Raw genomic sequence first — 23711 nt, 5'->3', positions numbered from 1 at the left:
ATGTTTCACTCGTTGGTAATATAATTTTTGCTCCCTTATTTATGAAGAACAGATCATGCTGTGCCTTTATCTTCATGTGGTACATGTTGGAAACACGGGAGGTTAAATATCGAGGAAACTAAACTAATCACACAAGTGAATTCTGCATCACATATTAATCCAAAATCTCAAAACATTAGGTTATAAGTCTTTCTCATTTATTCGTTACTCAACATACTTAACTCATTAAATATAACACTCTTATTCACACTTGCACACTTACGATACTCTATTTTGAAGTTGTATCTTATCACTTGATAATATTGCCTTTGTTTCATATTACGTTACTCAACATACTTAACTCTATTAAATATAACACTCTTATTCACACTTGCACACTTACGATACTCTATTTTGAAGTTGTATCTTATCACTTGATAATATTGCCTTTGTTTCGTAGAAACAAGTCCCTAGGCAGCACTTCAACTATATTCCTCTCTGTCATACTTTGAGATCATCCACTCATGCCCACTAGGCAATCGACATCAGCACCAGATGAAGACCAATCTTCTTTTAGGCATGTGTAGCAGTTTATCTTTCGAGTATTTGGCCCTTCCTTAACATTTAAGATAGAGGAGCAATGTGAAAGATCTTTACCCTTTTGTTGATCAATCATTGTAGTCAATGTCATTGTGCTAGGAGACAACAATGGAGACAGGGACAGATTGATATAACATTAATTACTGGTTTTTCCTTACCAATTTGAGTTTGCTTTTCCCTACTTCGTGCATTCATTTATGTTTGTTTACTTATTTTAGGTCGGTGCCAAGAGTCTTTGGCTCCACAAGGGACCCGGTGTCTACTGCATGGTCGCCAACACTGGATAGAAGTATTGTTTTGTTACTAGTTTCGGGTAGGGGTGTGCAAAAAATTCAAATTGATCCGAACCGATCCATAACCGATCTGATTCATATTGAAAAATCCGATCCATTTTGAAAAAAATCCGAACCGAACCACTTTATAAAACCGGTTCAGTTATCCGATCTATTTTTACAAAGTGGATCGGTTCAGTTCGGTTTGGTTTTCTTAAAAAACCGATCCATATATGAGTAAAAAAGTGGATAACTGCACCGCACCGAATCGATCCAATTTCAAAAAAACCGATTCATATTTTAAAAAAACCAAACCGATCCACTTTATAAAAAATGGATCGGTTAACCGATCCACTTTTATAAAACGGTTCGGATTGGTTTGGATCGGTTTTTTGAAAAAACCGATCCATGAACACCCCTAGTTTCGGGTGATAGAAGCTCCATGTCTGGTTTTCAAAATGGTTTCTTTAAATAGTAATGTACTCTTTTCAAGACTGGGATAAGATAAATCACGAGGAAAAATATTCTTGAACATCTTTAAGATGTAGGTACTTTGAGAGAGAAAAAGACAAAAAAAAAAAGTAATTGATATGATTGATGATATAATAAGAAAACATGAGAGGATAATGTTCTTACCAGAATCAGGTCGGTCCTTTAAGTCAGATTTATCATCTTCTCTATCTTGGTCTCTTTAGAGATCATGAGAGATTGGTCTTTGAGATTGGTCTTCGAGGTTGGTCTTCGAGATTGGTCGCTGAGATTGGTCGCCCTTCTCCAAGCATCTCGGATGTCCCTGCAAAAAGGACTCTGACGATCAAGTTAGTTATCTGAGATTGTCCAATGAAATGTATATATTTTTACCAGTTATTGTTCGTTTTCCTTCTCTATGTAACCGTCATTATTACCGTTAAATTAACTACTTGATATTGTGATTCAAGCTTGGGCAGGCCGAGTTGGCAAGCCGAGTTGGTTCGAACTTGGTCACCATTTGACCGAGGTTGGTACACAAGCCTCCCAAGCTTTGAGCGATGTAAGAGTGATAGAGGTTAATCAGGAGATGCGTATATTGAAGTTGGCCATAAATTAAGTTTTATTTGGTGTAACATATTAAGGGACTAATGACAACTTATTTAATATTTTGAATATCAAAAGACATAATGATAACACGTCCTTTCACCTGGTCACTTTTCGCTGCAAAACAGATGAAATTTTTAAAGGTGGCGTTTCATTTTGTATTGTAACGATGAACCGAAATTCCCTTTATATTGGCAATCTCAACCCGTGAGATTTTCCAGTTCAGAGGGGTTAACATTAACCCCTTCCGAGGAGGAAGACATACAAAAATTACAATTATTGCCTCGGCTTTTAGAAAGCAAAGCTATCGTAGCACTTTCTAGATCAGAAAATCCTCGAGATGAATTAGAAAGTAAGTAATGGTAAAGTTGTTTAAAGTGAGTAATGTTTTGTTTGATTGATATGCTGATGTGTTACCTTGTCATTCAAAAATCATGGGAAGAAGTAAGTGGCGTGAACTAAAAGCCAAGTTCAACACTAAGGAGATAGAAATTTTCGATGTGGATCGCCCTTCTCGTAAAGGGAAGAAACAAAAAACCAACGACCCAGTTGAGGCTGGCAAACGAGAATTTGAAAAACGAGTTGTGGGGTCAAGTTGCCAAGGTGATCTCGGCCAAGAAAAGGTAAGCTATAACATCTACGACTTTTGAATATTGTCTAAGTTTGCAAAAGGATATAAATTCTAACTTATTATCAAGTTTACAAGAGTCAATTGCTCAGCTCGGATTTTCATCTCCTTCAACGCAAGTAGGGCCATCTCAAGTTGAGCAATCTTCTCGACCAAGAACATTACATCAGAGGTATGACTCCAATCACCCTCTTGGCAAGTTGGATCATATAAGTATGTCTCTTGACGTTACCTCACTTTGGAACGCCAAGTTGACCGCGAAAGTCTTTTTCTTTTCTTTTTATAACATATTGGATTCGGCTAGGATTTGCTTTTTTGTAAGATTGGGAATGTTCCAAAACCTATTCACCAACTCCTCGTGATAATATAATGATGTTTCATTTTGTGTTTGTTTGACAAATTACAAATCTCATCAATTATTCATAAATTGAGTGATAAACCATTAAAACGACTTCACAGTGTGAAGAATGAATTTCAATTGAATAGTAGAAATCGTTTAGGAGAGATTATATGTATTTGGCTAGGGCATTTAAAAATGGTTTATAAGTTCGCATAATTTAGGCTAACTCTTTGGTCAGTTAATAGAGAGGCACGAATTTTGTTGGTTAACAAATTAACTCAAACTTGGCCAATTTATAAATCAGATACGAAATTGGCTCAAAATTGGCCAATTTATAAATCAGATACGAAATTGGCTCAAACTTGGCCAATTTATAAATCAAATACGAAATTGGCTCAAACTTGACCAATTTATAAATGTTGAACTCGATGACGTGAAGAAGAAATTGGCTAAGACTATAAAGGCTTTTGAAATATCCATAAGATCAAATAAATCTTATTCGGCCAAGGTGGAAGAATTATTGAGCAAGGTGAAGGTTATGGAAAGAGAAAAAGAAGAAAATGAAAAGGAATGCACCAAGCTGAGAGAAAAGATTGAAGAAAAAGAAAAGACCATGTTGGATTTGCAAGAAGAAATTCAAAGACTGACGGAGCAAAACAAGGCTTGTCAAGAAGTCATAGCTGCTGATGTCGAGCGGGTTACTGAGTTAGACTCTAAGAACAAAAGTTTGAATGAAGAGCTTCAAACTACCGAGTTGCATGTAATATTAGAACATAAAAGGATTAGCCAAAGCATTTCGGCAAACCAGAGTGATTGCTCCTGAGGTTAATCTTCAAGAGCTTAATGTCAACAAGGATGTGTTCGATGGTAAATTGGTTAATAAAGATGTCTTACCGGAAGATGTCAGTAGTGAAGATTAATGTTGAATATTGTCTTTGCAATAGTTGTCTAAATTACAATTATTTTTGTTGTCGTTTCTTCGTATTTCGATATTTGAAATGTATTAAGTAAAATATTGTGATAACATTTCAGAGTTGCTTTTGATTCAAAAATCTGAATTCAAAAATATGAATATTATATGGAGTTTGCATATTGAATCAATGGATTTTTCTCAAACATAGTCAACTCACAGATGAATAATAAATTTGGATTTGAATCTATAATGAACTGGATAAATTATTGGTAAAGGTAAAAAATTAAGTTACGTTTGATAAGCTTTTAAATTAATAATAATTTTGACTCAGATTTGGCCGAATTGCAATTTAGAAATATTGATTCGAATTCGGTCAATATTTAGGTCGAGAGCGATATTGGTTTATGTTTGGCTAAGCCATAAGTTAATATTAGTATTGACTCGAATTCGGCCATTATTTGAGATGTGATTGATATTGGCTTAGATTTGGCCAGATTACAATGTAACATTAAGGTTCACTCGGACTCGGCCAATTTTTAAGGTTGGCTCGAACTCGACCATTTTTTTTAAGGTTGGCTCGGACTCGACAATTTTTTGAAGGTTGGCTCGAACTCGACAATTTTTTAAGGTTGGCTCAGACTCGGCCAATTTTTAAGGTTGGCTTGGACTCGACCATTTATAAATAAGATACGAAATTAGCTCAAACTTGGCCAATTTATAAATCAGCAGATACAAAATTGGCTCAAACTTGGCCAATTTATAATTATTTGAGAGATTGAAATTTGATGGCCGACTTTATCCTTATTTCCAAGGTCATCAGATTGTGGTAAAAACTAATTATCCTATCAAGCAGATACTACGGAAGCCAGATTTGGCAGGTCGAATGACAACTTGGTCAATTGAGTTATCCGAGTATGGAATCAAGTATGATAGCCAGGGGCCATTGCAAGCCCAATGCCTCGCTGATTTTGTTGCTAAACTCACATCTCTTATTGCCACAGAAGATCAATCATGGATTTTACATGTTGACGGATTGTCTAACATTAAAGGCAGTGGTGCGGGAATCATCCTTGAAGGCCCCAATGAGATGATGCTTGAGCTCACCATCAAGTTTGATTTCCAAGGCACCAATAACCAAGCTGAATACGAAGCTCTGTTAGCAGGTTTGAGATTAGCTCAAATTTGGCCTAAGTTATAAATCAATAACAAAGTTGGCTCAAATTTGGCCAAGTTATAAATCAATAATGAAGTTGGCTCAAATTTGGCCAAGACATAAATCAATAACAAAGTTGGCTCAAATTTGGCCAAAGTTGGCTCAGATTTGGCCAATTATGAATTAATAATGCTACCAATGTGATTTATCTGCTTAACATATGAAAATTGACAAAGTATGAACTTTGTATAGATGTGCTTGCATATAGTTGATTAGGAGATTGGCTCAAACTTGGCCAATTTATAGTTGATTAGGAGGCTGGCTCAAACTTGGCCAACTTATAGCTGATTTAGGAGATTGGCTCAAACTTGGCCAACTTATAGTTGATTAGGAGGTTGGTTCAAACTTGGCCAACTTGTAGTTATTAAGAGGTTATTGGCTCAAACTTGGCCAACTTATAGTTGATTAGGAGGTTGGCTCAAACTTGGCCAACTTATAGTTGATTAAGAGGTTATTGGCTCAAACTTGGCCAACTTATAGTTGTGATCATATGTGGGATGACTAATGTGGGTATGCTTGGATTGATGAGTTCGAATAGGCTTCGACGGATATGTGGGATCTAGAGAAGAATGATCGTTTTCTATTTTTTATTTTTTATAGTTGATTAGGAGGTTATTGGCTCAAACTTGGCCAATTTATAGCTGATTAGGAGGTTGGCTCAAACTTGGCCAACTTATAGTTGATCAGGAGGTTAGCTCAAACTTGGCCAATTGGCTCAAACTTGGCTCAAAGTGGTAACAAATGGTTAAATGAAAACATATACGCACATGCATAGGTCCATATATATATATATATACATTATGATTAGAGAAGGGGGATGCATATATATATAAGCGTGTTTATCAATTTACATCTCTTTTCATACTCAAGGTATGCCTCATTAGAATCTCTTCAACCAAAACCCTTATTTTTCAATACTTGGAAAAAGACTGAAGTGGGAAAAGAGTACATTACCTAAGTTTACATATTTAGCTATAATAAAATTTCAAATAAGTAGCATTCCAAGTTCTTGGTAGAACTTTACCACCTAACTCGACATTTATTGGGTTGTGCACCTGCAAAGGTAAAGATATCAAATCTACATGGTTAGCCGCTTCAAGAATATTGACGCGCGATGCATTTAATAGGGTATAGAAATCATACCTCAGACCTCGTACATGACGAGATCTTTTAAGCCTGTAATCGGTGTGTGGTTTTGCCTTATCTTTGGTGCTTGACTCCTCCTTGGGATTCATGTTGTTTCAAACTTGGTTCCTGAATTTGGCATGTTCCTCTGTCTGGAGGTATCCGACAGCACGTGCCCTGAGTTCGTCCATGTTGGCTGGCTGGCGTCGGCAAAGGCTATTCACAAAGGGTCCAGTTTTCAAAGCCATGAGCATGAAGTGCAAATCGACTTCAGGATTAAGGTTACAAATTTTTATAGAGATGCTAGCAAAGCACTCCATAAATTTTCGTAGGGATTCATCATCTTGTTGTCATAGGTTGGAAAGGGTGGCCGATGTAATGTGATGGAAAGGTCTACTTGTAGTGTATTGGGCTATGAATAGACAAACCAATGTGTTGAAGTTGTCCACCGATCTTGGTGGCAGTTGAGTACCATCGTATCGCTCAAAGTCTATAGGGCTGTGAATAGACGAACCAATGTGTTGAAGTTGTCCACCGATCTTGGTGGCAGTTGAGTACCATCGTACCGCTCAAAGTTTATAGCTTACCAACCGACAGGAAGGGGGACTTCCATAATACTGTTTAGAAAGCGATGTTGAAGGGTATTATGATCATGTTCGCGATGAAATTGGCCATGGGTGTACAGATGACCAGATCGGTAAGTGGGAGGGCGCATGGAGTGGTAAGTTGGGTTCGAAGAAGAATGATAGTCCTCTTCGACTTGGGGGATGTAACTTGTTTGGTTGGGAAATTGGGATCCAATGATACCATTTTTAGCCCGTAACCGTTGGAGATCGGCCTCAGGTTGTTTGCGCATGACTTCCATAGTTGTGGAATTTTGTTGAGGCATAAGTTCGATGGGCTACAGCCTCAGTTGTATGGCGAATCTAGCTTCGAGTTGAAACCATAAGGTTATCGGAGGAAAGTTTTACATGCCCTCCTTCTAGCGCCAAGATGTTCTTACCAGAATCAGGTCGGTCCTTCAAGTCAGATTTATCATCTTCTCTATCTTGGTTTCTCTAGAGATCATGAGAGATTGGTATTTGAGATTGGTCTTTGAGGTTGGTCTTCGAGATTGGTCGCCGAGATTGGTCGCCCTTCTCCAAGCGTCTCGGATGTACCTACAAAAAGGACTCCGACGATCAAATTAGTTATCTGAGATTGTCCAATGAAATGTATATATTTTTACCTGCTATTGTCCGTTTTCCTTCTCTATGTAACCGTCATTATTACCGTTAAATTAACTACTTGATATTGTGATTCAAGCTTGGACAAGCCGAGTTGGTTCAAACTCGATCACCATTTGACCGAGGTTGGTACAGATAAAAAATAATTGATGAGAAATTGGAAAATGAAGCTACCAAATGCTTGTTCATAAGCCAGGGAAAATGTTAAGTAGGACTGTTACAACACTGGTTAATGAATCAAAAGAAAGAAAATTATTATTGAAAAGTGTATTAACATATTTTTTGGTATAACTTTATAGTAATTTTTTTACATATTGACTCCTTAACTAATTCGCACTGGTTAGCGATACCCGTAAGTCCGGAATCATTTTGAGCTCATTCTGATCGTATAGTGATTATATTACATTGATGGATCTGAAAAGCTGTTACTGACGGTGAAGGGTTATTTTGTAAAGCAACAGTTCATTTATTTCTTTCTCTTTTCCTTAAACAATGGTCAGATATATCTTTTACTTTAATACGTTGCTCTAAAGTGGTGGGTCAGAAAGAGTATCTAAGTAATTGACCATGCCCTTTCCCTCGTTGATTCTTTTTTCTGTAAACGTGATGAAACACATGAATTATCCAGTCTATTGGAACCAAAAATTTATAAAATACTATAAGAGAGTTTGAAGGAGATATTGGATAGAAGAGACAAGAGGATATTGGAGAAAAGAGAGTTGGGGTTGGTCTTCATGGATAAGCGAGAAAAATAAAGGAAGATTGGCCATATTTGGAAGTTAACAAACGTTTTCTTTAAACTTTGAATGGTGTGTTTTGGGCTAAGCAATCCAAAGAGAGATGAGAAAAGCATAAAGGAATTCCATTAAACACAAGAAACCGAGAATGCATGTTTGTTTTTTCATGGATAGAAGTGCTTGGAATTCTAAAGATAGTTCGCATAAAGAAAGTAGGGGAAACATAAAAGACAGTTATTGGTTGGTTGGTTTTTTTGGGAGTGGTTGCTATTCCCCACCTATTCTACCAAAATGCTCTACTTTTAATGACTTTCTTGTCTATGTTGCATTAGCATTCTCAATGACTCACTGAACTTCTTCTACCTTTTATTTCTAGTAGTCATGGAACGCAATTCGTTAAACTTTGGTATGGTAGTCTCTTTATTAGTGTTTTCAGAATTAAATTCACCGTTGTTTAATGTTTATAATGTAAAAGATCAAATATCTATTATTTATCACCAACTACATAAATTAATTTACACAAAATTATTACGATAACTAGTACGTAGTCTTAACTCTAACTCTATATATGCAATTATATTAAATAGCTACAATTTTTTTTCAACTATAATAGTATATCAAGCAAAATCATCTTACATGGAGAATATATGCAACTTTGTACCAAAATACTCTCTCCCTCCAATATAAGACGCAAATTAGAAATGTTGTTTAGTCTATAAGAACGGATCTAAAATGTATTCCACGTAATTTTTTTAAAAAAATGCCCTTAATTAAAATAATTATTCTTAATTCCATAAATAGTTAGTTGAGTAAAATTCTTTAATGTTAAATATAGTCTTGAATAAAAAAAGTAAATTTAAGAAAAAAATTTAATGCTATCAAAGATATTAACCAATATGTTAATTTAGTCTCAACAGTTAAGTATATGTGGATAAAAAATGAATTAGATAATTGAATTTTTATATATTATCTAATAATTAGATAATTCTATGATTTTAGGGATTATTTTGGTGTATCTCATTTTCTTCTAATAAAATAAGTTCATAAATTACTATTGAGAATATGTTGAAATATCTTTAATTTAAAAAAGAGCATAAATTAATTTTAATGAGAATATTTAAATTTATTTTATTTTGATTATTTAAGGATGGAGCTAGTGATTGAAAATTAAATAATATGTGAATTCCGTTACCGTGATCCGTATGAATAAAAAAAAATAAAACATGAACACATCAGCAATTAAGCACAATGCATGGAATCTTGGCTGGTCAGCTAACGTTTTCATGGTACGATACATGGACACATCAGCAAGCGGAGCTGACGTGGCAGATTGATAAAGTGTTGAAGAAACTTGGTTCGGTCTTTGTTTGGTAAAAAAGAGAATGAGAAATGATAGGGACGGACGTAGGGAAACTGAATGAAAAGATACTTGGCTTCCCAAGGGTATTGTTCTTGTTCCAATTAACTTTTATTCAAAACCTGTCAGTGTCTTCCACAACACCCTTATAAATTTGCTTCTATAGGATGCTTATGATTGGGGGTGAATCTAAAACTTCCTTACCTACATGTTCCAGGCTTCTCATGCTTTATGCTTTTACTCTTCCAAGTCCCATACACGAATGAGTAACAACAACAAATAGAGGAGTTGCAGTTGCAGCCAGCACATTACCTATCTCCTCTTCTTTGCTTCAAACACACAAGTTTCTGTTATTCCACAGCACAAAAAAGGAGCATGAGTCTCTTGAGTTTTAGAGGCTTCTTTGTTTTAGTTTGTGTTGGGATTTTGGCTTCTCAATCATTTAAGGTTTATGGCTTCAGAAGCAAAGATCTTGCTCTGAGATGGGATGAGGGACTATTGCCATTGGTTAGAAGTTTTCGTCTCCTAAAGGATGTTGCAGTGGAGGATTTGCAATCAAAGGTGGAGTTGGCACCTACACCTTCCTTTGATCCTAATGAGTCAGACAAAAGGACAGTTAGAAAAGGACCAGACCCAATTCACAACAGAAGTTGACATGCTTCTCTATGCTGAGAAATGACAAGAGAATTCCAAGAGAGTTCCCCATGCAAAGACAAAAATAATTGTTCTTTGCGTCCTTAACTGTTAAGAAGGTTGGTTGGTTTACTGCGTTTTCTTTTGGATTAGTTTTCAGTTCTACCTTGAGTTTATCTATCAGCTGAAAAACTGCAGCTGAAGTGCTGAACAAATCTTTGAGCCTGCATTGTTTCCAATAGGGTAGAGAAATCGTAGGAATTGACCAATAGCTGGATAGCTCATGATCTTGTTAGTTCTCAAATACTGATGAATATAGTGCATTTTAATTTTCCCCCTTATGAAGAGGAAGAATATATATTTATATGGTTTTCCCCCCTCTTGATGTTTGTACTTGTTTCTCCCACTAATTCAGGAGACATCGGTATACGCACAATCAATCAAAAGATTAACATGTAGTCCACAAATTAAATATGTGACATTAAATTAAGTACATGATAAAATTTAGCTGTTATGTGTATTATTACTATTATCATCAGAACTTATCTCAATTTGGAGACTGTCTTTCCTGAATAATCACCTTTGCTTATACCATGCTTGCATTTAATAAAATTAAGATGAAGTTTTCACTTGAAAATCAAAATCTACTCTACATTTTTAGTCCGTACTGCCTTTGCCATTTAACTTATTTGCTCATCAATAATCCATAAACACTACAAAAGCTAGGGGTAATGCATTTGTGGAGCTCGTCAATATGGATCTCGTATCGTGTAGGGGTTCAACACGGAAAAAAAAAAAAAGACACTAGTTTGTGAATGAAATTAGGCGACTTACCTCTTTGTTGTAGTACTTTATGGCCAGTTAGATTGTTGTAGTACTTTATGGCCAGTTAGATGATTGTTTCTTGAATCTCCATACCAAAAAAATCTAATAGAAGAAAATGCATGGGTACTACCATACAGAGGATGGGGATACTGTAGAAATCTCCATATAATTAATATGTCATTGCCAAGAGAAGGAAAAATCAATGTTTTATTTTACTCTTTTCAATTATATATATATATATATAAGAAGACAACTCATCTTTTCACTAAGAAGATAAAAAATGATTCGGCAAAAAATTGTAACAAGGGAGAGGAGGGAGCTAAGCGTGCTAGTAGCAAATAAGTAAAATCAGGTCAGTGACTCTCCCATTGATAAGTTGAACATGAATATGACCACAGTCATTATCTGGTTGTGCCGCTGCCAGAGCCTTCTTGACCACCTGAAACATCTACAATGTTGGAAAAATACTTCCAAACAGTACTTTAGTAGGTCATGAGCAAGAAGCTAAGATCTCTGGTATCTATTTTTACTATGCAAATTGAACTGTAGTGAAGATTTCTTATGTGCAACTTCCTCCCAAATCATATTCACTGCATCCCCAGGCTGGCTTGGATATTGATACTCAAAGTGTTGTGTAATATCCTTTAACCTTTCCCACATCTTGGTCCATTCCTCTGGCTTAATTGAACGAAGGAGATTCAGCAGGTAGCCTTTTCTCACAGCATCTGATGCCTGGACAAATAAGGCAAATTCTGAGTAGTCCAAAACATCTTGAAAGGGTAGCTCAATTTTGTCACTAATGATCACAGGAACACAGTGGCTCGCAATGGCATCAAAGAGGCGATTAGAGGATGGAGTATCTCCAGCAATGTTTGGGCAAAATTTGGACAAGGCCATGCCCTGACTTGCCTGACTGATCCCATTTCTTCTGAAGCTTCCAAATGCAAAATGCACATCTTTCTCATCTTTGAGGAGGTAATATAGTTGTTGGCGAATAACTCCTCCCTAAAGAGTTTAACCATGACAATTAAATGAATTACAATAAATTAGCATTCATCCATATAGAATTAGTTACAATAATATTGATAATATGACGAAAGGTAGTAAAAATCACATCATTACTTGCTATGATGATTCAAAGAAAAGCTTGTTGAGATATAAATCAAGAGCATGTTTGGATACAAATTTGGAAGGGTTTTTGAGAGCTTATCTACTAAAAATTACTCTTTATTTTCAATATAGAATTTTTAAAAAGCATTTCTAACTTATATCTAACTAAGTTCAAAATCTCACATCTTTAGAATAAGAAGAGAAATAAAAGTTTTTATGATACACATAATCTATCGGTAACAAATTATTTTAGGTGATGACCAAAAACAAACTCAAAGTAAATAATATCTTACTAATATGAAGATGTGTGTACAAAATACCCTCAACAAACAACAAGATATGACTTTCCTCTTCATAAATATACCCCTCTCAAACAAACCAAACCCAATAACCCTATCAAGCTACCATAACAAGGATGAGTTTTTGATATTTTAATAAAGTAATCCTAAATTAGACATCCAATTTGGATGATGACTAAAAAAAAACTTAATGTGAATAATATTTTACTAATGTGGAAATGTGTGGACAAATTATCCTCTATAAACAACAAAGTATAATTCTCCTTTGATAAATATATCTTTCTCAAACAAACTAAACCCAATAACCCTATCAAGCTACCATAACATAACAAGATAAGTTTTTGATATCTTAACAAAGTGATCCTAAATCATACACCCAATTTATGCATTTTGATGATGAAGAAAATTACACGATATTGAAATGAACCATCAAAGTGCTTTCTGGCATGGGCAGCATGAAAATACAACAATGATCCTATCTATGATGGAAGTGGTGAAAATTCAACTAATTCATTGTAGGAGCAAAGGATTCAACTTAACTCTTCTATTCATTTCTTTATTGTTTTTTCTATGAATTTTAATTAAAGAACAAATTACAACTGAAACAAAAGTGCACAGTCAGCTAAGTAGAAAACAATATACTATACAGTCAAAATATGCATCTGGAGATCACAGGAGATACGGTGCTTATTACTAAAGATTAAAGACCGTGGAGAACAAAACTTTCCCTATTTTACTCGCAATTAATTATTTTTATGGACAAAATTTCTGAAACAAGAATTAACTCAGCTTCTAAACTCACCTTAATTTGCATCATGGAATATGTTTTATAACTTCTAATGCGTACAATCAATTACCAATTCAGCATAAATTACCACCCAAAACAGGGGAGAAAACTGTATTAAAGCATAATATTAATTAGAGCATGCATTAAAAAGATAATATTAGAGTAGGAGAAACTCACAGATTTCCTATATATTGCCCCCTGGAAATACAGAAGTGTAGAACGTTCCTCAAATGAAGCTGACTCAGCTCTTGGTATAGTGCTTAGTAAATGCCTATATGGAGCTATTATATCTTTCTTAATATTTGCCAATTCTGAAGGGTATCTTCCAAAATCTGCAAGCACAAGCATGGCAGAAGCCAAGTTTCTTCTTGCATACAGCATGCTGTTAGGATGGTGGGCCACAATCACATGATCCTTCCCTCTTGAACGTTTCCATTCCTCCCTCTCCATTAGGAACTGCACCAATCTCTCTTGCAACATTTTGTTAACACTAACTTTTTCCTTCCCATGGATTCTGGAATGCCGGTTGTAACTCAGAGAGGAGAAAAATGGCACAAAAATCACATCTGCTTCACTAGAATTCTGCACTCTAATTGCACTGCAAGGCCTGATAATTTTTGAAATGTCTGAAGACAGAAGATCAAGGACGAGCCAGTATTCCACACTATGCTGTAAATTAAGCCCACCTGGATATGGTGGGACTTGTTTGGGGTTACTCACACTAGGCCATGTTTGATTCACACTCCCCTTCCAACCCAACAACCCAAAGTGAAACTCTGGAGGTAAGTCATACATGAACACCCTTAAGAGAGCACGTGTTGAGTCACATGCCGACTTTCTCTGCTGCCTTGGAGAACTTGGTTTCTGGCTTGAATTATGATAAAGTTGATAGCTTTGTGGTTGAACTTTTGCATCTTCAGAAGGGAGGGGAGAGGGTGTTATTTGTTGCCTCTTGAAATTGGGTTTGAAGTGAAGTGATGTGTTGTTGACAACAATAAGCTCCAACATTGATCTAGGAATGAATGAGCGATTGCTCAAGTGGAGGAGGGAAAACGAAGACAGGACCAAAAGGAACATAGCCATGACCATCACACAAAATATAAACCTTGAGGGAACCATGTTCTTGTCTGACATTGTTGAAGAACAAGGTCCCAAGAAAGTAGCCTAGGAAATGCAACTAATAAATCAAAACAGCCACAGAAATTACAGAATGTAGTGACAGAATTTCTTCATTAAAGCCTAATTGCTTGCTGAAACACACAAAGTAAATGCCTTAAGTCCTTGGTATATGCATTGACCAGCAAAAATTGCACCATTTGGTAATAAACATGTATTCGAAAAATACGTAAATTATTGGTGAGTAAGTAATTTATAAATAGATTTGTAAGCGTTCACTTAGTTCTCTGACCCAAAAGGATGAAGTATCACAATTAAGAAAGGGCATAAGAAGACACGTGGCCCAATGAGAGAACCTTTAGGGGTTGAGTTGGACAATAAAGAGTAGCTGATAACAGTGATCAAGTTCACAGGTTGGACTGGGACAAGAGGAAGCAAGGAAGGCTTTGTTTGGCAAATTCGTGATTACCTATCACATTCACGTCACGTTTTTTCTATTCCGGCATTTTGAAATCCATTAAATAAATCAATAAATGAATTATCCTGAGATTCATTAACAATATCAGAGTTCAAAACCCTTTCAAAGTTGCTCCATCTCTTTATCCTTTCTTGTTTTTCAAATTAAAAAATCAAACGTTATTATAATTGCATATCCTAATAGAAAAAAATACTAGGCTCTCTTCGTTTAAAAAGAGATGAAATAATAAAATTCTCCTGATAAATTTTGTACCGTTAGAGATTAATATAATTATTAAGGATAAAATAACGAAATTAAAAAAGGACATTAAATAAAAAAATATCTTTTATTTTGGTATAGATTTATAATTTATAATTATTATAAAGATGACCTTATCTGATCTCTACTTTCTTTTTGATATTTTTCTATAAAAATATAAATTTAACTAATCTAATTTATATATTTATTGTTTTTACTAATTAGATTAAGTATACAAAATCTTATATGATTTAAAATTTATATGATAGTTTATCATATCACTTTATTTTAATACTTAATACGACTAAATACTCATTATTAGATAACATATTTTCAAAGGGCAAAATCATGTGCAAGTAATAGCATTATAATAATATTGACAGTAATAGATGATAGACATGAAGATAAGGTGGGTAAGACATATCATAGACATGAGTGGGTAGATTACCACGATTTTAATCAAATACTTTTTTATTGGGAGTAAAATATATTTTAACTAGTATTTTAGTATGTGTGTATTATATAAAAGAATTGTTTTTTATATAATTAAAAGTTATAATAATTAAAAAATTTTAATATATAAAATATATTATACTAAAATTCATAATAAACGTATATTTTTTAAAATATAACTTATATTTTAAATTATGACGTGTTATTTTTTTAAGAAAAAGGATTAAAAATCAATTTAAAGATAAAGTTAAAAAAGAACATATTAAAAGGGATAGACAGATAAATGGTCAAGTATAAATATGACGATTAAAAAGAGGATATTGAAAGATTAAAAAAAAAGGTATTTTTTTTGTCATGGTTGAGGTTTATTTATTTATTATTAATTGAAAGGCAGCGTACGGAATTGGAATGAATATCCAATGATCTAAAAGATAAAAAAAAATACTAAAAATATTTAACTAGTAAAGTATGAGTTTTATTATCGAATTATATGTTTTAATTTGTAATATTGAATGATTTTACGTTGCAAAAAGATTAATTTAATTTTTGGGTAAAAATATTATTAATTCACACTAGAAAAAGTAGAAGAAAGATGGACCGAAACAACCAGAAAAGTGGGCACATGAAGGAGGAACTGAATGTCTCAGCTTGCTCTGCTCTGGGCCTCCAAAAATAATAATGGTGGGCCTTTCTCTTCTCGCCGCCTTCAATGGGCTATCTATTAAATTCAGGTTGCTCCATGTTTTTTTTGGTTCATGATATATACACCTCCTTTTTTATATAAGTACACTTCTTTTTTAAAAAAAATAATTAAATTTCTAAAATATTTTTTAATTTTTAATTTTTAATTTTTAATTTTATATCTATAATATTTAATTTAGTACTTTTTTTTCACACATCTTTTCTCATTTTTTCAATTTTTATATGCACCCCGTTACCTTTCCTTTATCCACCTATTTTGGTAGCATGTGAAAACTAAAATAAATAAAAAAAGTGTGTGAAAAAGAAAAACAAAATACCAAATTGAAAGTTGAAGGTGTAAAATTAGAAAACTAAAAAAAAACCTACAATATTTTATAATTTTTTTACAAAAAATAAAGGAGGTGTATATATCAAGAGCCTTTTGTTTTCTTCCGAATGCAAGTAAATATATGTATATATAGGGGAATGCTAATATACTCCCACCTATTTTTTAGTGGGAATATGTTAGCAACCTACACCAAAATTTTAGGACAAAAAAATCACTCATTTCTTTTGATTTGGTTAATTTGTATAAAGGATATTATAGTAATTTAATTTAATTTTAAATAAAAATAAATTATTTTCTCTCTCTTATTAGCTTCATTCTCCAATTCATTTCTTTTTTCTATTAAATGAATTGTTATTTGTTCAGAGAGAGAGAGAGGGAGACATCATGAGAGATGAGAGAGAAATGAGTTAAAGAATGAATTTAATAAGAGAGAGATAAATAAGTTAGAGAAAAAATTTAATAAGAAAGAGAAATGGGTTGGAGAAGGAATTTAATAGGAGAAAGAATGACTTAGAGATAATAAGAGAGAAAAAATATTTTATTTTTATTTAAAATTAAATTAAATTACTATAATATCCTTTATACAAATTAACCAAATAAAAAAATGAGTGGTTTTTTTATCCTAAAATTTTGGTGTAGTTGCTAACATACTCCCACTAAAAAATAGGTGGGAGTATATTAGCATTCCCCATATATATATATATATATATATGAGGAGGGTTATAATAACACTGGTGTAACTTTTATTAAGTATTACACAACTCAATAACTTTATATTAAATGTGAATTTTGTAAATCCAACCATTAGATTGAAAGTTCATATCTCTTAGATCATGTATACAAAATTTTATATTAATCCAAGATGATTTGATATTTCATTTTTATAAATCAAAATTGACGTAATATATTCATTTCAAAATACACTAAAATATGAACACTTTGATTACCTTCAAGTTGTTGTTCAATTTTAACAAAATTTGATATAAACATATAAAGTGGTATGAACTTTCAAACTAACAGTTAAATATACAAAATTAACATTTAACATAAATTTATTGAGTGATGCAATACTTGGTAAAAGTTACACCGGTGTTATTATATATCTAACCATTAGATTGAAAGTTCATACCACTTTATTTGTTTATATCAAATTTTGTTAAAATTGAACAACAACTTGAAGGTAATCAAAGTATTCATATTTTAGTGTATTTTGAAATGAATATATTACGTCAATTTTGATTTATAAAAATGAAGTATCAAATCATCTTGGATTAATATAAAATTTTGTATATATGATCTAAGAGATATAAACTTTTAATCTAACAGTTGGATTTAAAAAATTCACATTTAATATAAAGTTATTGAGTGATGTAATACTTAGTAAAAGTTACACCATATAATTATAACATATATATATATATAGAGAGAGAGAGAGGAGGGTCGTTTAGGGTTCAAACGACATCGATGTAACTTTTACTAAGTGTTACACCGCTCAATAACTTTATATTAAATGTGAATTTTGAAAAAATAACCGTTAGATTGAAAGTTCATATCTCTTAGATCATATATGTCAAATTTTGTTAAAATTGAACAACAACTTGAAGGTAATCAAAGTGTTCATATTTTAGTATATTTTGAAATGTTATTACGTCAATTTTTTTTTTTATGAGAATGAAGTATCAAATCATCTTAGATTAATATAAAATTTGACATATATGATCTAAGAGATATGAACTTTCAATCTAACGGTTAAATTTTCAAAATTCACATTTAATATAAAGTTATTGAGCGGTGTAACACTTAATAAAAGTTACACCAGTGTCGTTTGAACTCTCCTCATATATATATATATATGATTGTACTTTGGTTGCCACCACGGATGGAAAATTAAATCAAATTCAGCAAGTAATAACAAAAAAAATTTTAAAAAAAATAAAAGATTTGAATAAATTTTAGTCATCATATCATATTTTTATTTTATTCTTGATTTTTTTGAAATAAATTTTTATCAATATTTTTCTATTTTAGCATTAGATATTACTGGTTTATACCTTACAAAATATAAATTTTTAAATAAATTCCTCTTTTTTTTTTGTCATCTTTATCATTTTAGAAAATAGTCCTGCTTAATTTTCAATATTTATTGATCATATTATCACTTAACAAATATGAGACTAAAATTAATACAAATTAAAACAATAATTTTTTCCTAAGAGCTAAAAGCATAATATGTATACATAAAATTTGTATGTTAGAAAAAGTGTCAGTAATATTTGTTTAATGTATTTCTAAATTCTAACCTATGAAACACAGTTAAAATAGGGATAAGGGAATAAGGTGGATTGTTTGGTGCAATTGAAATAGGAGAGAGAGCTTTAAAAAGTGGTGGGACTCGTTTTTTTTTTTTTTTTTTTTCATGCTAATGTGAGTGAAAATATATATAGCAAAGGATCACCGACCAACGATTTGTGATACAATGTTTGTCCCGACATAAATATAAGCATAATAAAAATTTGACTTTTAATTTATTTTGATTTATCCTTTGTCTTCTCATTCAAATTATATAACTTTGTAATATTATTTCTTTTTCATTTTTCTTAAACCAAACACTCATAATTTCACTACATAATGTTACGACTTAGCTTCCTCCCTCAATGTTATTCCTTCATGTGATTTTAGTGATTTTGTTTATTTGTTGCATCTATATATTAAGTTAATTTATGATATTAAAGTCACATGTATTAACAATACATTCTTTTAAATATATTTTTAATTATTAGATAAAATATATTCAAAACTATAATTAGTAAGTCTTGTTACTTATTTAATGAGTCTCTTTTCTTGTTTTATAATTTTCAATAAAACTTTAATCAACAATAAAACACTTGTTAAAAAAATGTGTAACTAACATTCTCAATATTCAAAAAACATAATACACATTTAGATTGTGTTTGTGAAGAAAGATAGTAAGTGGGAAAAAAATAAAGGAATAAGAGTGTGGAGAAATGAAAAGAAGTTGAAAAATGAAATGTACTTGGTATGAAGAGAAAAGGGGGGAAAATATGTCTTTTAATGTGAGACATTATGTAAAACTTTCTTTCTAAAACGAAGAGAGAAATGTGTGAAATTTTACGGTGAAAAATAGAACTACTGTTGCAACTTGTAGAGATAAGATGGGATCCCTCATATATATTCACACTCCAAAAAAAAAATAAGTTTTAGTATATTTATTTCACTTAATTAATAATTTATTATTTATATTAAATTTTAATAATTTAATTGTTAAATTAAATTTTTTTAATATATAGATCAAGTCTATAATTTTTTTAAAAAAAATTGAAAATATATATATGATACTTTATTATATAAATTTAAATTAACATTTAAAATATATTTATGATTATCTGTCAATTTAAATTAATAAAACAAAGGTTAAATAGTTTTCAATTTTTTAAAAAAATTATAGTTTTAATTTATGTATTAATTAAAAAAATTTAATTTAACGATTGAAACGTTAAAATTTGATGTAGAACACGAGTTATTAAGTACAGTAAATGGATCTCTCCTTATAATATATATATATATATATATATATATATATAATAAATAAATTTAAAATAATAACAATAATAGTTTTTATTTATAATTTTATAAAAAAATAAAATTTCAGTTTATTTTCTCTATCAAACTAACTTTAATTTTTATCATATGTATGTCTGAGCACCTCACTACACTAGTTTTCCCATAGTTTGTCTTCATTCCTTTCCTCATTAAGTTATATACATTTATTGAAAATTGGCCATAGTCCGAACGTCACTAAAGTATATGTATTTACTACTACACTGCATATAATCTTTGTGCAAAAGTTTTTACCGACTTTCAACGTGAAAGTTCATTGAATCTTTATAAATAGCACATCATTGGTGGTGCAGAAGCAGGATTTAAATCAGATCAAAACCTTCCATAACTTGGATAAAGTCCACGTACAGCTTGCTTAATTAGATCAAACATCTACAAAGAATTCGGGTTGGCGGTTTCGTTCATTCCGGACAAACCAATTATTAAATTTTTTATGACCTTTTCCATAGATTTTTGGATCCATCCATCCCTATATGCAACGCTGTCAGTCGAATCCGTGAAGTTAGGCTGTGATTGAGTTTGCATGTACGGTCACTGTGTCACACACACTTCCTCTAATTAACAGTTCTATTCCGTACTATTTATAGTTAATATTTTTTTTTTCATGAGTATAATTTCGCATAATATTTCAAGGTTGAGAATCAACATTAACTTGTATTTGTAGAACGTGATTTTCACGTAAAAATATTATTTTAATATCGATGATGAGAGACGTGTAGATCAAATTTTGGTGTTTTAGAACGTATAGTATCTTACAACCACTTAACCAGCTCGGTTGGTTTTCTTTATGGTTAATATTAAAGTGTTGTCTTTTGACTTTATTTGCGTCACAAAGGGAAAGGGTACGTATGATGCATTGTACAGTGGCTGGTTGGCTCCACCGCACGATGCCTACGCCTGCTAGACAGTGCCGTCGAGCTATAATACTATTTGCCACCACTACCACCCTAGAAGACTACCCCTAAAAAATGGGCCATATATCTATGCACGTTTTCTTTCTTACTTTTTCTGTTTACAAAAAGTTGTCGCTACTGTCACGACACCACATCGTTTCTTGTTTTCATAGATACCGGACAGGACACAATAGATGTTCAAAAGGGAAAAATGAACAACACAACCATTTTGATGTTTTTGTTTTTTCCAACACACCCTTCTACAGTTCTGCTGTTATCTTGGATCATAATGATTAAGAAGCGTCAAATTGGAGTTTAGTTGATATCACCTGATAGAGTGAATTGAATCAGTTTCTGCAAATATTTTTGGAGATAAAATACTCTATACTTATGTTCGTATTTAATTTTGTTATTAAGGTAATATATGTTTGAGTAAAACTTAACAAAAAAGTGTTGGAATGTACGTAAATTTTATTGTCAGAAAGAAGAATTATCTTGAATACGGATTTGAACCATTTTATGTATTCAACTCATACGTATATAATGGACCTACGTACCTATGTAATATGCAATTATTTTCAAGCATAAATGCCACAGCTAAATAATCATCGCAGCTAGATAATCATATTAAATGCATCATGTGCAGCATATGTGTAATCAATACTATTTGCTGGTTGATGGCTTTGTTTAGTATCATCTTTTGTAATCTTATCTCCACAACAATTATCAGTGTGTTTGGTACCCATAATCGGACGCTGAACCTGAAAATAATAAATTATTATTTTTCATTTTTCAGGGCATATATATCTTGGGATAAGAAAGAAATAAATAAATGTGATGAAGAGAAAAGAAAAAGGAAAATATAAAATAAATAAATAGGTATGGTATAAGAAAATGGTGTTGATCTAAATATAGAAATTAGAAATAATTTAAAAATTGTAATGCATTAAAGCACACGTTAAAAATGTCAGTAGTTGGAAAAGAATTTGTAGGTAAGACATCCACATTTTATTTGTCGAAACATATGGAATGGCGTTTTATTGGTAATTGTCGTGCAGTCCCATGTCAGGCATCGTTGTAGTTCTGCTGATTACTTCATTCACTCGTTCTATCTAAAGCAGAGACCCATGTGCTTCACAACCAAAGGTCAATTACCTACGCCCATGTGCTGTTTTCTTGTTTTATACCATTTAAAATGATAGCGATACTTTTTCATTTCTTCTTCATTTTTTTTAAATTTTTATTTTTCTCCCTTTACTTTGAAACTTTATATTGTAAAGAGGGATAGCTGTTTGATTCCGGCGTAATATGATAGTGGGTTTAATCGATACTTATGCTTTGTTTGGATAATAAAAGATTCTACCAAAAATGAGTGTGTTATAAGAACATATTTACCTCCAAAATATATTTATTTAATCTAAAAAAATGTAGTTTATTTTTTTGGATCAGTCAATATTTTTTTTTTCTCCATTCTCCCATAAAATCTCACCACATGAAGGGATATTATTTTTTAATGTGGATCCCCACACACTATTCTTTCTTGTTTTCCCCAACAACAAAAAAAAAAAAAACTTCATTTTGTCTATCACCTCTTTTTCACATATTTCTATCTTCCTAAAATCATGCTATATTACCAAACAAAACAAACCGCTAGGGATGCCAACGACTCCAATTTAGATGGTGAAAATATTAGGTGTCATCAATATCATACCAGTCCTGATACATCGTATCTTATATGATTAGCAATTAAGCGTACTTTGAAAAGAGTATCACAGGATGAGTAGCTTTTGAGAAATCCCCCTACTGCATGCATATCTTATTAGTTTAATTAGATGTTTCGAATTTAAGTTTTGAGAATATAGTTATTTTAAATATTCAAAGAAAAAGCTTTATTATTTAATTATAATGATTTTATATAGCTTCAGGAAGATTGTCAAAAATGGAGAATATTAATGGCACTGTATCAGTACTATAAAAATGTCATTTTTTTGTGAATTTTCTTGCAAAAAAATATTTGTAGAAATTTTTTTTATGAATTTTCCTGTAAAAAAATATTCACAGAAATTTTGTGTGAAAAATAATTTACAGATATTTCTTACAAATTTTGCTATAATTTTAATCATAGAATTTTTTTTTTCATGGTAAAAATTTGCAAAAAATATTGTAAGAATTTTATTTTGTTTCTTGCAGATTTTCTTGCAAAATATAAATTCGCAAGTAATGTTTACTAAATGGTAGAAAAATTTTACAGGTAACTTTTCCTGCAAATTTTAATCCGCAGGAAAAAATATTTAAATTTATAAGTTTAATATTTTAAAACAAATTCAAGTTCCATATCGATTAAAGATAAACTTTCGCAGAAAAATTTGTAGAAACAACGTTTCCTGCGAATTTTTCATAAAAATTCACAGAAAAAGTCGTATGTAATAAGAAAAATTCTAGTAGTGTATCAAAAAGTTTGTAATTAGATTTTTAAATGTATAAATTATTTTTAATCAAGTTCTAATCATTTTCATGATTCTATTAAGTATTTTTCTTTTTATAAAATATGTACTTTTGGATAAGACAATCCTATTCGAGTTAAGATTATCATGCAAAAAAAAAAAACTTTTACTTTAAATATTTAACAGAAATGTACATCTAGTACTCGAACACTGGGAGTAATTTATATATATATATATATATATATATATATATATATATATATATATATTATATAGAGGAGGGTTCAAATGATACCGATGTAA

General features: G+C 31.8%; 1 protein-coding gene across 1 annotated transcript; it reads right to left on the bottom strand.

The window, feature by feature from the left end:
- Positions 1-11115: 11115 nt before the first annotated feature.
- LOC109809577 (putative arabinosyltransferase ARAD1) lies at positions 11116-14688 on the bottom strand. The gene is made up of 2 exons (XM_020372918.3): positions 13296-14688; positions 11116-11927 (listed from the first exon to the last, which is right to left on the bottom strand). Exons 1-2 carry the CDS (start codon positions 14250-14252, stop codon positions 11427-11429), a joined length of 1458 nt encoding a protein of 485 aa, XP_020228507.1. The 5' UTR covers positions 14253-14688; the 3' UTR covers positions 11116-11426.
- Between the last annotated feature and the right edge of the window lie 9023 nt (positions 14689-23711).

The sequence above is a fragment of the Cajanus cajan genome, chromosome 5, assembly GCF_000230855.2.
Source record: "Cajanus cajan strain Asha chromosome 5, NIPB_CcT2T_4, whole genome shotgun sequence".
NCBI classification, from domain to species: domain Eukaryota; kingdom Viridiplantae; phylum Streptophyta; class Magnoliopsida; order Fabales; family Fabaceae; genus Cajanus; species Cajanus cajan.
This window is presented reverse-complemented; position numbering and strand designations above follow the sequence as displayed.